Source organism: Danio rerio, chromosome 18, assembly GCF_049306965.1.
Source record: "Danio rerio strain Tuebingen ecotype United States chromosome 18, GRCz12tu, whole genome shotgun sequence".
NCBI classification, from domain to species: Eukaryota; Metazoa; Chordata; class Actinopteri; order Cypriniformes; family Danionidae; genus Danio; species Danio rerio.
Window position 1 is genome coordinate 8549664 of NC_133193.1, and position 15337 is coordinate 8565000.

At 34.6% G+C, this 15337-nt stretch overlaps 4 protein-coding genes across 35 annotated transcripts in view; 1 reads left to right on the forward strand and 3 right to left on the reverse strand.

Annotated features, from left to right (window-relative positions):
- The window catches only part of bbs10 (Bardet-Biedl syndrome 10), a 19024-nt gene extending 17184 nt beyond the window's left edge, over nt 1-1840 (reverse strand). For 19 of the 29 annotated variants that reach the window (XR_012393537.1, XR_012393543.1, XR_012393536.1 and 16 more), the window contains exons 1-2: nt 1771-1831; nt 1604-1674 (exon numbers count right to left, since the gene is read on the reverse strand). Coding sequence is in view for 4 of the 29 variants with exons in the window: in XM_073928763.1 (XP_073784864.1) it covers nt 1771-1776 (6 nt within the window). In the remaining 25 variants the exon portion in view is untranslated. 29 annotated transcript variants of the gene reach the window in all.
- Nucleotides 1-15337, reverse strand: part of LOC101882393 (uncharacterized) — a 771022-nt gene that overhangs the window by 515179 nt on the left and 240506 nt on the right. The window lies entirely within an intron of this gene.
- Nucleotides 1812-15337, forward strand: part of syt1b (synaptotagmin Ib) — a 13875-nt gene continuing 349 nt past the window's right edge. The window contains exons 1-10 of one of the 4 annotated variants that reach the window (XM_021467559.3): nt 1812-1921; nt 5440-5485; nt 6926-7113; nt 7227-7402; nt 9690-9803; nt 9964-10131; nt 10564-10731; nt 12731-12848; nt 12940-13073; nt 13430-15337. The exon at nt 13430-15337 is cut by the window's right edge and continues 235 nt beyond it. In XM_021467559.3, coding sequence (XP_021323234.2) covers nt 1897-1921; nt 5440-5485; nt 6926-7113; nt 7227-7402; nt 9690-9803; nt 9964-10131; nt 10564-10731; nt 12731-12848; nt 12940-13073; nt 13430-13507 — 1215 coding nt within the window. In that variant the 5' untranslated portion in view covers nt 1812-1896 and the 3' untranslated portion in view covers nt 13508-15337. Of the gene's footprint in view, nt 1922-5161; nt 5486-6925; nt 7114-7226; nt 7403-9689; nt 9804-9963; nt 10132-10563; nt 10732-12730; nt 12849-12939; nt 13074-13361 lie in introns of those variants that run through there. The other 3 variants (XM_073928754.1, XM_073928755.1, NM_001089461.1) reach the window with 3 other exon arrangements.
- si:dkey-30c15.13 overlaps nt 15045-15337 on the reverse strand; it is a 5291-nt gene continuing 4998 nt past the window's right edge. Inside the window, 1 exon segment of the mRNA NM_001044872.2 lies at nt 15045-15337. This exon segment is cut by the window's right edge and continues 287 nt beyond it. The gene's annotated coding sequence lies outside the window, so the exon portion shown is untranslated.

Here is a 15337-nt window from a genome sequence, read left to right on the forward strand (position 1 = left end):
GCTGTGAGGCAACAGCATCACCTACTGCGTCACTACGTCGCCATATAAATTTTTAAAAAAGTTTAATATGTTCTTAAAGAGGGCAGCATGGTGGCTCAGTGGTTAGCACTGTCTCCTCACAGCAAGAAGGTCACTGGTTCGAGTCCCGGTTGGGCCAGTTGCCATTTCTGTGTGGAGTTTGCATGTTCTCCCCATGTTAGCGTGGGTTTCCTCTGGATGCTCGAGTTTCCCACACAGTCCAAAGTCCACAGATGCATGTGAATGAGAGTGTGTATGGGTGTTTCTCAGGGACAAAGTCAAAGGAAAATGAATGAATGTTTTAAAGATTTTATTTTTGTTATTTCTTTAAAAAGGGAAACATGTGTCCTCGTAAACCATAAATTAAAGCAGCCACATCACACAAATATATTAGGTTACTGTGAGTTATGAGGACTTTGCAATGACTTATGTTGTTGGTTTTTTTTTGTTTTGTTTTTTAACTGGGACATTCTAAAACACTTAACGTGGCTTATTGTACTAAAACATCAACCAGAGAAACCCATATTTCTGTCAAACTTCACTTGTAATGAACCCCAACGATTGTAAAAAGAACAAGTCCCAATTCCATAGAGAAAGTGAAAAACAGCATATTAAGCGTTTTCTCCCCTGTTGCAGTCTATTATAAGGGAAAAGCTTAACGTGGCTTAATGTACCTTAACAACAAGCAGGGAAAACCAAATTTCTATCAAATTTTACTTGTGATTAGCATTAACTTTGAGTTTGGTTTGCCTCGGTTGTTGTAAAGTTATGTTAAGCCTTTCCTTATTGTAGACTTCAATAGGGAGAAAACGCTTAACGTGATATTGTTCACCTTATCTATGGAATTAAGGCCCGTTCTTTGACACAATGGTTAGTATTAATCATAAGTAAAGTTTGACAGAAATGTGGGTTTGCCTGGTTGGTGTTATAGTAAGTTAAGCTGTTTCCTTATAATAAACTTAAAATGCATAATGTGAAAAATGTCACACACTAAAATTAGAGCTCATTCTTTTGACATCAGAAAGTGTTTGTCATGAGTAAATATATATAGAATTTGATTTTCTCTACTTGTTGTTAAGGTACATTAAGCCACGTTAAGCTTTTCCCTTATAATAGATTTCAGCGGGGGAGCTGTTTTTCACTTTATTTATAGAATTGGGACTCGTTGGGTACAGTCGTTGGGGTTCATCACAAGTAAAGCTTGACAGAAATTTGTGTTTCTCTAGTTTGTGTTTAAGTAACTTACATTAAGCCACGTTAAGCTTTTTAAAATTTCCCTAAACTAATCTAGAGATTTTTTTCTCTAAACACAACCTTACCCCGACAGAAAACCTTTGCATTTTTACACTTTCAAATAAACATCATTCTGTGCTTTTCATCATTTTGGTCTTCACAATATCAAAAATCTCAGATGTTTGGTCCCCACAATGTAGCATAAACAAGTACACGCTCACACATACCACATCACATACACTTATTATGACACCACAAGTCAAACTTAGGACATTTACGTAAACATTTCACAAGAGGAAAAAAGGTAAATCATGTTTATTTACACTGTAAGTGACTTGTGTCCGTAACTTACTCTAACGTTAAACCTCTTCTGTGAACCAGCGAGTTCAAAAGGACGACATAGGTCACGCTGCAGCTACATAGCTAAATATACAGAAATAAAAATACGAGAACATGTGTATAATGTGTATAAATAATAACAAGTATAAATGTGTAAAATAATCCTATCATAATAAAAACCTGCATATCTGTTGAACATCCTCAAGCTTCAGCCAGTTTCCAGGCGACGCTCTTCTTCTGTGGTGTTTTTCTGCGAGAGCAGATGATACGGACATCTGCAGGACATAGAGCGGAAGTACATACAGTATGGAGAGCTCACTTGCAAAAACAGGCAAGTATCGAAATGCTTATTATTTAACTCTTAAGTACTCAATGTAAAAAGATGACTTTTGAAAACTACTAAAAAGTTCCGTTTTTAGTTGTTTACACATAGGCCTATCGTCTTTTGCAGTGTTTATTTTACGTTTTGCTAATAATCTCTTCTTGTATAAAAAGTAACTAAACTACACAAGAACTAAATCATAACAATAAAACTGCATTTTTACATGTATCTCTAGAAATGAATCAATAAATTGTATAAAATTGTGCATTTAGTCATTTCAGCTTCATTAAATATGTAAATAACCTTAAATTTATTATTATTCATCCATCTATCTATTACATTTCCAATTAATCCAAAATAAAATGTAAATAAACACATAAACATACACAATATAGCTTCAAATAAATAGCACAAACTAATTTATAAATATCACAATTATGTAATTATCATACTATATTATTTTGGCGACACAGTGGCTCACATTGGTTAGCACTGTCGCCTCACAGCAAGAGGGTCGCTGGTTCGATTCCCTGCTTGGTCAGTTGGCATTTCTTTTTTGGCATTGAGTTTGCATGTTCTCCCTGTGTGGGCGTGGGTTTCCTCCGGGTGCTCTGGTTTTCCCCACAGTCCAAACACATGCGCTATAAGTGAATTGAATAAACTAAATTGGCCGTAGTGTATGTGTGTGAATGAGTGTGTATAGGTGTTTCCCAGTACTGGGTTGCAGCTAGAAGGGCATCCGCTGTGTAAAACATATGCTGAATAAGTTGGCGGTTCATTCCGCTGTGGCGACTGCTGATGAATAAATGAACTAAGCCAAAGGAAAATGAATGAATGATTTTATCTACTATCATTGTTATTTATTTTATTATTTGAACTATTTTGCCGCTTTCATGGAATTTCTAGTGATTTGTATGTAAATTGCTTTTATATATAAAAATAAAGCACTTCAAAAATAATACAAACACAATATTTTCAAGAAAACAAATCTTCATTTTATTCTCAGCTGTATTCTTCAAAAAAAGTTTTTCTTTTATTATTTTTTCATCTATGAGTATTGTTGTGCACTTTATTATTCAAAGTACTGCTGCTTTCATTTATTTGTATGTAAATTGCTTTAAAGGGCACATATGATGAAAATCTTTTTTTGTAAGCTGTTTGGACAGAACTGTGTGTAGGTATAGTATGTCCATAGTCATACTGGAGTGATAGAAACACAAGAAGCGTCTTTTTTTTCAAAATTTACTGACGTTAAAATAGGATCCAAATCCCAGTGATTTTAAGGCCTACTGCAACGTGACGTAAGAGTGCAGTTTTCTCCACCCACTGAATTGATTGACAGGCACCATGTTTCTATAATAGACCCTTTTCACATTTCCGGGTCTCTCAGTAGTGGAAGTCGTCATAGTAGGGAAAACGTAGAGCAGGAAGAGTATAACAAATATTTTGTTACAACCCTATTTTCTGAAATAATAAAAGTAAAACTCCATGATGATGCTATAAAAAAAAGGGAGACTGATGACGGCAGCCAGAGGAGAAAATAACGTCAAATTTGCTGTTCTGTCACATTACAATTGCCTTGCATAAGCGGTGATTAGTTTTTTTGTAATTTGAAGCAAAAATGATATAATACATTCATAAATACATATAAATGTTCATACGTTAAAAAAAAAAAAAAAAAAAGAAATATTAAAAACTTTCAAGAATTTAAGATGCAGATGACCGTTAAACGCGTCATAACAGGTTGTGAAAAGAGCCCATAGCATGTATACACATCCACAGAATATTTTTTGCAAACAAACTAGGATTAAAACATGCAAACGGCATTTGTGTGGGACTCATCATTGCAGAAAGGCTTGAATAAACTCCACCACAAATACATCAAAAAAACGTACTTAGTATTTTTGACTAATGAGCTGAATTTCAGCTTCATCTGTGTCTGTTTCTGTCACTGACTGCTGTTTATCTGATGTAATGCCTCATTCACACTAGAAGCATCAATAGATATTTCCATACACCTATTTCCATTTTGCATATGCGCATAAAAAACAGTTATGCGTATAAGTGAGTGGGGTAAACTTTTTATTCGATAATAAAAGATGCGCATAAACCATGATGGAATCATTTTTAACGCACAAATTTCAGTTTGCGTATTAAAAAAGGTCATGTGATTTTGTGATAAGAGATTATGTGATGGTGAAAATGTGTGTGAATGGACAAACCAGCAGGCTGAGCACATTGTAAAACATCTGAAATGTTGTTTTAGTCATTCTAAAACGCCTTAACCATTTCAGTATTAGTGTTATTATATTATTAATGATCTTTAGAATCAAGAGCATCGGTGCTCACCGTCTGACACCTTTAAACGCCACCGCGTTCACTGCATGTCAGGATTGCCTTTTGAGGCGCAAGTCTTTTATTAGATGAAGAAAAGCTTGATGCTGCTTCTCTTACTGCTGCAAATCCAGTTTTGACTGTTGATATTTGGCGCCAGTTAATCAGGAAGTTACGATTTTGTTCGCTTTGACTCTTTAGATGGAAACACTGCTTTATTTGCACATCTTTTTTTTTGCATAAAGGTCATTCGCATTTTTGGATGGAAAAATAGCTATTGTAGCGGCCTGTCGCTCTGAGTGGCAACCTGCTGCAAACACATGTCTGTGTACGTCTACAGCACGGAGAACACAACCGGCCTCTGAGCAAGCTGAGAGAGGATCACGTGAGCTCTCCTGGTGCTCCAATTGGCTGTCACTCAAGAAAGTCGCTCTTCATTTGCATAAACTTGAAGGATTCTCAACTTTGGCTCGATACGCCCACCTACTGTAGTTGCCAACAGGTGCTGTCGCTCTCGTAGACGGAGGTCGCCGGAAGTCGCTCACTCTCCTCTGAAATGAGCGGTTGCTTGTTGCTAGATTCGCTCATAGTGTGAATGAGGCTTAAGGCAGGAGAAAGCAGACGTCGGAATGGTGGGCGGGGAGAAGCAGCTCATTTGCATTTAAAGCCACAGACTACAAAAACAGCTACACTGTACTCAGACACTAAAATGGGCAGATTCTGGAGGCTATAATAAAGAATCTGAAGGGTATTTTAAGCTGAAACTTTACAAACACATTCCAGAGACACCAAAGGCTTGTCTTACATTTTGTTAAAGGGGTAAAATAGGTGCCCTTTAATGTATAAAAGCAATGTTAAAATATTTAAAATCACAATATTTACATAAGGAAAATGTACATTTAATCTTCTTTTAAGTGTACAGGTTTCCTGATGTGACCTCTACTTTTCGACGTGTTTCTACATCCCGTGTTAAAGTGTTTGTCATAACGTCCATATGGTTCCACCCACTGCTGCACAGATTGGACAACTGGATGCTTCTCATACACTCCGTCTTTCTCTCTCATTCTCTCTCTCTCTAGCATCAGTAAAATCAGCCAATCATTCCCATACTCTCCTTCTTTTGAAAAAAATCTCACTAACAAGCACAAGAAGAGATTTTCTCAGTCTTTAAACTTTTCTGTTTCTCCCTCAAGAGTCATTCTTAAACAAACGACCAGTCCATTTACACCAGAGCTGCAGGTAAGTGTGTTTATTCCCTAATATTTAATCTAATATGTGTGTCTTGTGCATGCATTTTCAAATAAATACTGTGATGCTTTGCAGAATTATGTTTGTGTGAGTTTTTGGATTATCATTTGTTTGATGCTATATGTATTGGTGTAGTGTATATGCATGTTTATTAATATTTGTGCTGCATATTGAGGTATAAGTTGGAGTCAGCAGTGCGTCTCAGGGGTATCGGTGTCACTGGCTTTCTGTGTCTCGTTTCACTGTAAATAGAGACAAAAATCAATGAATTGCTACTCAGCATTTCTCAAAATAATCCAAGGTTAAGCAGCATCATGTCACCTGCTGTGTGCGCTGAATGTGAACCTGGCTTTGCCTTTACACCTTATAATATATTGAAATGAATTCATCTACATTGCACTCATGATCTTGATCCGATGGCAAAGGTCATAACAGTGTGATTTGCATTTATGAGCATCACACACGGAAATAAATGTTCAAACTACTTGTTTAGAATAAGCTGAAACAACACATTTGGGTTTTATTTGGGACAACTTAATTATTTTGTGTTCAATCTGCTTAAATTTATTAAAACTAATGAACTTATCTGATTTGAGTTGGGACAACATGAAGGAATTGTGTGGACCCCTGCAGTTTTTACAGTGATTTACACAAATAAAATTTCTGCTACTTATTTAAACTGAGATTAATTAATAATTCTTCTAGTTTTTAGGACAGCTTAATTGTTTTATGTTTAATCTATTTACATTTTTAAAAACAATTTAGTAAATTAATCAATTTGTGCTGGGACAACATGAAGGAATTGTGTGGAACCCGGCATTTTTTTACAATGAAGGCTGAACAATTCTGGATTATTATTAATAATAATAATTAGTTCTGGGCAATGATAAATTGCATTCAAAATAAAAGTTTGTTTTTTCATAATATATGTGTATTATATGTATTTATTAGGTAAATGTAATTTACTTAAATGTAATAAACTTATACAAAAACAATATTTACATAATCATATATTTATTTCTAATAAATTTTCTCAAATATATGCACGTGCATATTTAAATGTACATAATAATGTATTGTTTTATGTAAATACAAAAGCATACATTATATACTAACCAAATACAAACCTTTATTTTGGATTTGATTAATCACTAAAGTGTGATTGAAGATTAAATTTGGGGCACTAAGACACTCAGCCTGCGGCCTTGTGCCATCGCATGCCTCCCACCAGTGCCTATATACAGCCATATCACACTGCTACTCGTGTGATACTGCTCATATATATAAATTGTCAAAAGTTTGCTTGTCAGAATCACCATATTTTTGGAAAGAGATTGCATGAGTGTAAACTAAATCAATCTTTGAAGATAAATCATCAAGTTAAACACACAATACTTATCAATTCTGCCCTCTTCTCAATGTCGTCTCCAGAATGCATGAAGATGATGCTCCACTGGCTGCTTCTTCATCTTCTCCGGCGTCTCTAGCACAGAAAGAATCAAAAATACCTGGATCTACGATTTCCTCACCCACAGCTGTTCATCCTCAAACTACGACCGCAGACAGTCTGGTCCACAGCATCAGAAGCAAGTTTCTAAATGAGCTTCACAAAGTCCCATGTGAGTCCACAATATTTCAGTCTTTTTAGGGCCTATAGTTTGGTTTTTGCAATTTAAGACTTGACAAGACCACGCAGACACCCTGGTTTGCTGTCATTTCTATGTTTCTCTAGTACCGTCCTGGGCTACAGCAGCGCTCGGCTTCATCACAGTCTTCATCGTCCTCAGCTGCTGTCTGTGCATCTTCAGGAAGATGATCTTTAAGAAGAAAAAGGAAAAAGGAGGGAAAGAGAAAAATGAAAAGAACGACATCAACATGTCTAACGTGAAAGAGGAGGGAACAAAACAGGTACTCATTAATATTAGATGAATCTGTTTCACATTTGTGAAGTTGTGAAACTATTTACTTAAGTATCACCATCTAGACTCTGTTGATTGATTAATTACATCATTTTAATAATGATATTAATGGAGAGAGAGAAAAAAGGGAGAGAGGGTGATTTTGGGAGTTAAATAATTATTTTAAATAATCATGTCTATTTTATTCATAAAATTGCAAAGTGTGAAAAAAATGTAAGCATGCATTGGTGTTATTTTATTATTTATTTAGTATTATTAGATTATATTGATATTATTATTATTATTGCTATTGTTGTTTTTGTTGTTATTATGTTTGTTGTTGTTGCTGCTGCTGATGTTTTACTACCACTACTAATAGAGATTATACTAATAATAATGCCGATAGTAGTAATACTACTACTACTACTAATAATAAGCTCTAATAGGAAAAAGTTGGCATTAATGGAAGAAGACAGTTTGCCATTTTTATAATTTTGTTATATATACATTTGAAGTCAGAATTATTGGCATTATTGGAATTATTATTTTTCTCAGCCTCCTACATGCTTATGTTTAGGTTAAGTATTTTTCCATGAAAATAACTTATTTGTCACTATAAAGGTAAACATTCTGAGCCGACACACTAGAGCAGGGGTCACCAAACTTATTCCTGGAGGGCCGGTGTCCTGCAGATTTTTGTTCCAACCCTAATCAAACACACCTGAACAAGCTAATCAAGGTCTTACTTGGTATACTTGAAACATCCAGGCAGGTGCGTTGAGGCAACTGAACGCAGAGATTGGCCCTCCAGGACCGAGATTGGTGAACCCTGCACTAGAGTCAGAGAAAAATGCTAAATTTAGAAAAAAAAAATATCAAACAGCATTAGCATTTGCATCTAAACCCTTCATGTATATATATGTATGTATATATATATATATATATATATATATATATATATATATATATATATATATATATACTGTATATATGAACAGAAACTTTATTTATGCGCATGTATGAATGTGCATGTATATGTGCATGTATAGATTTTTATTCTTTTCGTCATCATGACTCATTAATGTTGCTTGAATTTACATGCGTGAGGTTACCATCGAAATGGAAGTTGCATGCCCTGTTTGGTGTCGCCATTCAAGTTAATCCACAGTGCTGCATACGAGCATTGGTTAAAGAGTTCTTTTGTTGTTCATTCATTTAGCTGTAAAACAACATTAAAAGGTAACTGTAATTGTATTTTCAATAGGAAACTGATAGTGACTGTAATAATTTTTTTAAACTTAAAAAATATTATTGAAGGGAGACAGCTTGAGAGCCACATATTTTTGGTTAAAGAGCCACATGTCTCTAGATATATATATATATATATATATATATATATATATATATATATATATATATATATATATATATATATATATATATATATATATATATATATATATATATATATATACTGTATATATATATATATATATATATATATTTATGTATGTATGTATGTATGTATGTATGTATGTATACACAGTTGAAGTCAGAATTATTAGCCCCCTTCAAATTTTTCCTTCTTTTTTAAAAATATTTCCCAAATAATGTTTAATGTTTAACAGAGCAAGGAAATCTTCACAGTCTGTCTGATAATATTTTGGCTTCTGGAGAAAGTGTTATTTGTTTTATTTCGGCTACAATACAAGTAGTTTTTCATTTTTTTAACATCATTTTAGGGACAAAATTATTAGCCCCTTTAAGCTATATTTTTTCTCGATAGTCTACAGAACAAACCATCCTTATACAATAACTTACCTAATTACCCTAACCTGCCTAGTTAAACTTATTAACCTAGATAATCCTGTAAATGTCACTTTAAGCTGTATATACAGTAGGTGTCTTGAAAAATATCTAGTTAAATATTATTTACTGTCATCATGGCAAAGATAAAATAAACCAGTTATTAGAAATGAGTTATTAAAACTATTATGTTTAGAAATGTGTTGAAAAAAATCTCTCCATTAAACATAAATTGGGGAAAAAATAAACATGCGGTCTAATAATTCAGGGGGGTTAATAATTCTGACTTCAACAGTATATAACTTCAGAATTGTTATTTACTTTATTTTCCACTTATTTAAATGTCATTCTGTGTTCTTGTGCAAGTTTTGTACCCTGAGCTCCTGAAAAAACAAACAAAAAAAATCCTTGTGTGTTATTCCCTGGCAAATAAAGCTCATTTTGATTCTGACTCCTGCTAATGGCTGTCACTGTAATGACTGTATTTACAGGCTGTTCATCACACCACTGATTCTGATGCCAAAGAAGAAGACTCAGAGTCAAAAGAGGCTCAGAAACTGGGAAAACTTCTTTATACCCTTGACTACAACTTCACTGACAGCACGGTAGGAATACAAATGAATCCCCAGCATTAATTCAGTCATCGATAATATCCATATTAATGAGAGAAACTTGCTTAGGCATTAGAACGTCACACAGTATATCTTTATTTTAGCACTAAAACAGTGTATTATTGGAATAATAATGACCTTCTGTCTGGTTCAGTTAATTGTAGGTGTGATTCGGGCTGAAGGGCTTGCTGCTATGGACATGAGTGGCACTTCAGATCCATACGTTAAAGTTTACCTCCTCCCCGACAAGAAAAAAAAGTTTGAGACTAAAGTTCATCGCAAAACACTCGAGCCGACTTTTAATGAACACTTCACCTTTAAGGTACGTCTAAAAACACACTTGGATTATATTTTATTTATGGAAAGAATAAATATTAAAAAGGCACAGTGGCGCAGTGGTTAGCACTTTCGCCTTACATCAAGAAGGTTGCTGGTTCGAGTCCCTTCTGGGTCAGTTGGAATTTCTGTGTGGAGTTTGCATGTTCTCCCCGTGTTGGTGTGAGTTTCCTCCGGGTGTTCCGGTTTCCCCCACAAGCCCAAAAACATGCGCTATAGGTGAATTGTGTAAACAAAATTGTCCGTAGTGTATGAGTGTGTGTGTGAATGCAAGAGTGTATGGGTGTTTCCCAGTATTAGGTTGCGGAATAACTAAATCCGCTACTGATAAAGTTTATATAGGCTACTAGAAGATTGAGTGTATGTAAGTACATAGTGTGGAGACAGTTTGCGTGAGATTCTGATGTTGATTTTACAGGTACCGTATGCAGAGCTCGGAGGGAAGACGCTGGTCATGACGGTGTACGATTTCGACCGTTTCTCCAAGCACGATGCGATCGGGGATGTGAGGCTGCAGATGAATAAGGTGGACTTCAGCCATCTTACTGAGGAGTGGAGAGACCTGCAGAAAGCTGAGAAAGAGGAGGTATGAGTGTTTTACCCCCCTGAGGTTTCACAACTGAATTGAGTTCTGGAATAGCACAAAACAATGGGATTTAATCAGTGCAAAACATCACAGTTTTGATTTGCATTTACGTAAAAGACTATTTTGTTTGTTTTTATTACTATAAACTACTGATGGCATTTCTACCACGTTTTTAAAGCATAAAATAAAAATGTTTTTTTCCATGTTCATGCTTATATCTGACTGAATCACAACAAATGAAAGCATTTGTAAAAAAATGTATTAGTATTTTTAATTGAAATATATATATATATATATATATATATATATATATATATATATATATATATATATATATATATATATATATTTTTATCTCAAACCTTTATAGAATAAAACAAACAAAAACATTTTACTGGTTCCTAATAAATCTAGCAACTCATTTTTTGTAATAGCTGAAAATAAATCACAGCAAAAGCAAAACCTTTTTAATTTTTTTGCGATGATTACAGAACACAATAATTAATTAGTAGTTAATAAGTTTAAAATATAATACTTATTAAGGGTGCTAATAATGTTAACCTTAAAATGTTATATGTGAAAAATTAAGAACTGCTTTTATTGAAGCCAAACTAAAAGAAATGAGACTTTCTCAAGAGGGGAAAAAATCTAAATCAATTTGGAAATGTATAAAATTTCATTGGAGAGGTAATAGTTTTGCCTTCATTTGTAAATATATGTTATGTACACTCACCGGCCACTTTATTAGGTACACCTGTCTAACGCAAATTTCTAATTGGCCAATCACATGGCAGCAACTCATGGCATGTAGACATGGTCAAGACGTTCTGCTGCAGTTTAAACCAACCTTCAGAATGGGGAAGAAAGGTGATTCAAGTGACTTTAACCGTGACATGGTTGTTGGTGCCAGACGGGCTGTTCTGAGTATTTCAGAAACTGCTGATCTACTGGATTTTTTTATGCACAACCATCTCTAGGGTTTACAGAGAATGGTCTGAAAATTTGAAAATATCCAGTGAGCGCCAGTTCTGTGGGCACAAATGCCTTGTTGATGCCAGAGGTCAGAGGAGAATGACCAGACTGGTTTCAGCTGATAGAAAGACAACAATAACTCAAATAATCACTCATTACAACTGAGGTCTGCTGAAGAGCATCTCTGAACACACAAAACACGTCCAACCTTGAGGTGAATGGGCTACAGCAGCAGAAGACTATACCAGTGCCACCTCTGTTAGCTAAGAACATGAAATTGGGGCTACAATTCACACAGAGTCACCAAAACTGGACAAAAGAAGATTGAAAAAACGTTGCCTGGTCTGATGAGTCTCCATTTCTGCTGTGACATTCAGATGGTAGGGTCAGAATTTGGCATCAACAACAAGAAAGCATGGATCCATCCTGCCTTGTATCAACGGACCAGGGTGCTGGTGGTGGTGTAATGGTGTGAGGAATATTTTCTTGGCTCACCTTGGGCCCATTAGTACCAATTGAGCATCGTATCATCACCACAGCCTACCTGAGTATTGTTGCTGACCATGTCCATCCCCTTATGATCACAGTGTACCCATCGTGAATCATCTCAGACTGCTTTCTTGAACATGACAATGAGTCTACTGTACTTAAATGGCCACCACAGTCACCAGATCTCAATCCAATAGAGCACCTTTGGGATGTGGTGGAACGAGAAGTTTGCATCATGGATGTGCAGCCGACAAATCTGCAGTAACTGCGTGATGCCATCATCTCAATATGGAGCAAAATCTCTGAGGAATATTTCCAGTAGCTTGTTAAATCTATGCCATGAAGGATTAAGGCAGTTCTGAAAGCAAAAGGGGGTCCAACACGGTCATAGTAACGTGTTCCTAATAAAGTGGCTGGTGAGTGTGTATTCATATACTGCGCATATGTCTTGTTTAATCTGTCGTCTGTTAAATTATTCAGTGTTGATTTCAGAATGAAGACTGCAATAATAACTGACATTTTGTTGTTGACTCAACAGCAAGAGCGGTTAGGTGATATTTGCTTGTCTCTGCGCTACGTACCTACGGCTGGAAAGCTGACCGTGGTCGTTCTGGAGGCCAAAAACCTCAAAAAGATGGATGTGGGTGGACTCTCGGGTGAGTGGAGAAGTCAAGTACAGACACATTTCACATCACAGTGATGAAACATCTCTCTCATTTTTTCTGATGCTATATTTCTGCTCTACAGACCCGTATGTGAAAATCCACTTGATGCAGAACGGCAAAAGACTGAAGAAAAAGAAAACCACGATTAAGAAGAACACACTGAACCCATATTACAACGAATCATTCAGCTTTGAAGTGCCATCTGAGCAGATTCAGGTACAGATCTAATTTTATTTTAAAGGATCTCATTATGCTGCTCTTTTACAAAGTGTTATATACACCACGGTTCAAAAGGTTGGGTCAGTATGATTTTTAAGGGTTTTAAAATAAGCTTCTCCTCCCCGAGGCTGCATTTATTTAATCAAAAATTCTGTACAAATTGTAAAATAGTGAAATGTTCTTGCACTATAAAATAACTGTTCAAAATTAGTTTATCATTTAATTGAATCATTTATCCCAGTGATTTTAATGGTGAATTTTCAGCTTCATTACTCCAGTCTTCAGAGTCACATGATCCTTCAAAAATCACTTATATTAATTGTATATTAATATAATATATTATATATGTACAGCTCAGGAACAGAGCAGCGCCACTGGTCAGACATGCTGGCCAATCCAAGAAGACCCATCGCCCAATGGCACGCGCTTAAACCTGAAGAGGATGTGGACGCCGAACTGATAAAGAAGTGAAGCTGTGCGTAAAAGAGCATTCGTATATGAGTCAAAGATGAGTTTTTCATAGAATATGCTCAGATTTCTTTTTTTTAGAGCAAAAAAATTAAATGCCTACCATAGATTTTTATCATGACTTTAAGTTTATACTAAAGTGTTTATTAAGAACAATTTGATGACACTTTAAAATATTTGATTTAAGGATCACTGAAGTATGTATTAATCGTCATTTTAAAGCTCTAAATTTTAAATATTTTTTTTTTTTCATATGCCCACATGTTTCTAAAAGCATAATAAATCATAGTATGATTTAAATAAGTATAACATTAAAAGATATTAAAGGTGATACATATAGATTTATTATTGATAAAACTTATTTTGTCAATTGTTCACTTGATGCAGACATAAAAATGACACATCTTTAACCCATATATAAATATTGCATTGCATTCCATCTGTGACTTTTGTGTGTATATGTATGCATGTTTGTATATGTAAAATATCAGCTCTAAGCAACATTAATTATCAGAATTACAAAAATGTTCATTAAATAATGTATTAAAGTTGTAAAACCTATTATTAAAGAAACACAAAAAGCATTCATAATGCAATATTTCTGAGTAAAATATTATATTCAGGAGTAGATAATGCAGACCAAGGTATACAAAAGAAGAATATTATTGGGTATTATTTGTGAATAACTATTTAGAGAAGTAATTCCAAATGTGGAAATTTTGATATATAGAAAAAAGAAAAATAATCTATTTAGGGGGTGTTTACTTAAGTTTTCACAAAAAAAAAAACAACTAATGTTTGTATGTATTTGGGCCATTAATTTACATGAAAATTGCATTTTTGGGGGCATTAAAGTACAAACAATTGAAAATGGGTTTTAAAGTGTGTAAAAAAAAAAAAATCTATTCAGGGTTCAACGGCAAGGATATTTTCTACAGGCCCGATTGGATCAGTGGTTCAGATTTTTACTTGCCCTGGCAAAATTTTCACTGGCCCCACTAAAAAACAAACAAACAAACAAACAAAAGTTAATAACTATTTCTTAGCCACATATTTTAAATAATGTGTCAAAATAACATCTGTGAATCTAAATATTTACAAAATGTTAAAATATTTAGCAGGAAAATATAGCAGCATGTAAAAAGTGCAAAGGTGGTTGACTTAAAAATGATGGCAAACAATGCAAAAAAATAAATAAAAAGTTTGTCGTGTTGTACCTATGTAAATGTCTGATTCCACAACGTTAGAAACAGACGTTTTCTTTTAACCCCATAATTTGATGTTGTTGTGTTGTTGGTTTGACAAATAGTCGTAGGGAAATAAAAATTTTGTGACAGTGCAGAACTGGCCTGATTGGGCCGATAACGATTCTCTCTACTGTCCCGAACATCTCTCACGCTGGCCCCAGGCCTTATTGTTGAGCCCTGCTATTACTGTCTATGTGTTTAGTATAAAAACTAAAATTTGTGAAAAGCTGTGGAAAATGATCAGGCAAAGCTGTTTAAAAACACAAAGATTTTTAAGTACATCATTGCCATGAAAATGTACTCACCAATGAATGTGATCACCAATGAATTAGCATATAAGACCCATAACATCTACTTTAAAAAATATCTTCAAGACAATTTAATAGCAATCACACAATAGTACATAAATACGCAGTATAAATACACCAAACCATTGATCCTAACAAATGACATGCACATGTATAGATGTATATAAAATGCACATTAAATATAACAATGTATGATGTATTGTTTGGGATTCAAACCAAAAACATGCGTGGTTGGATA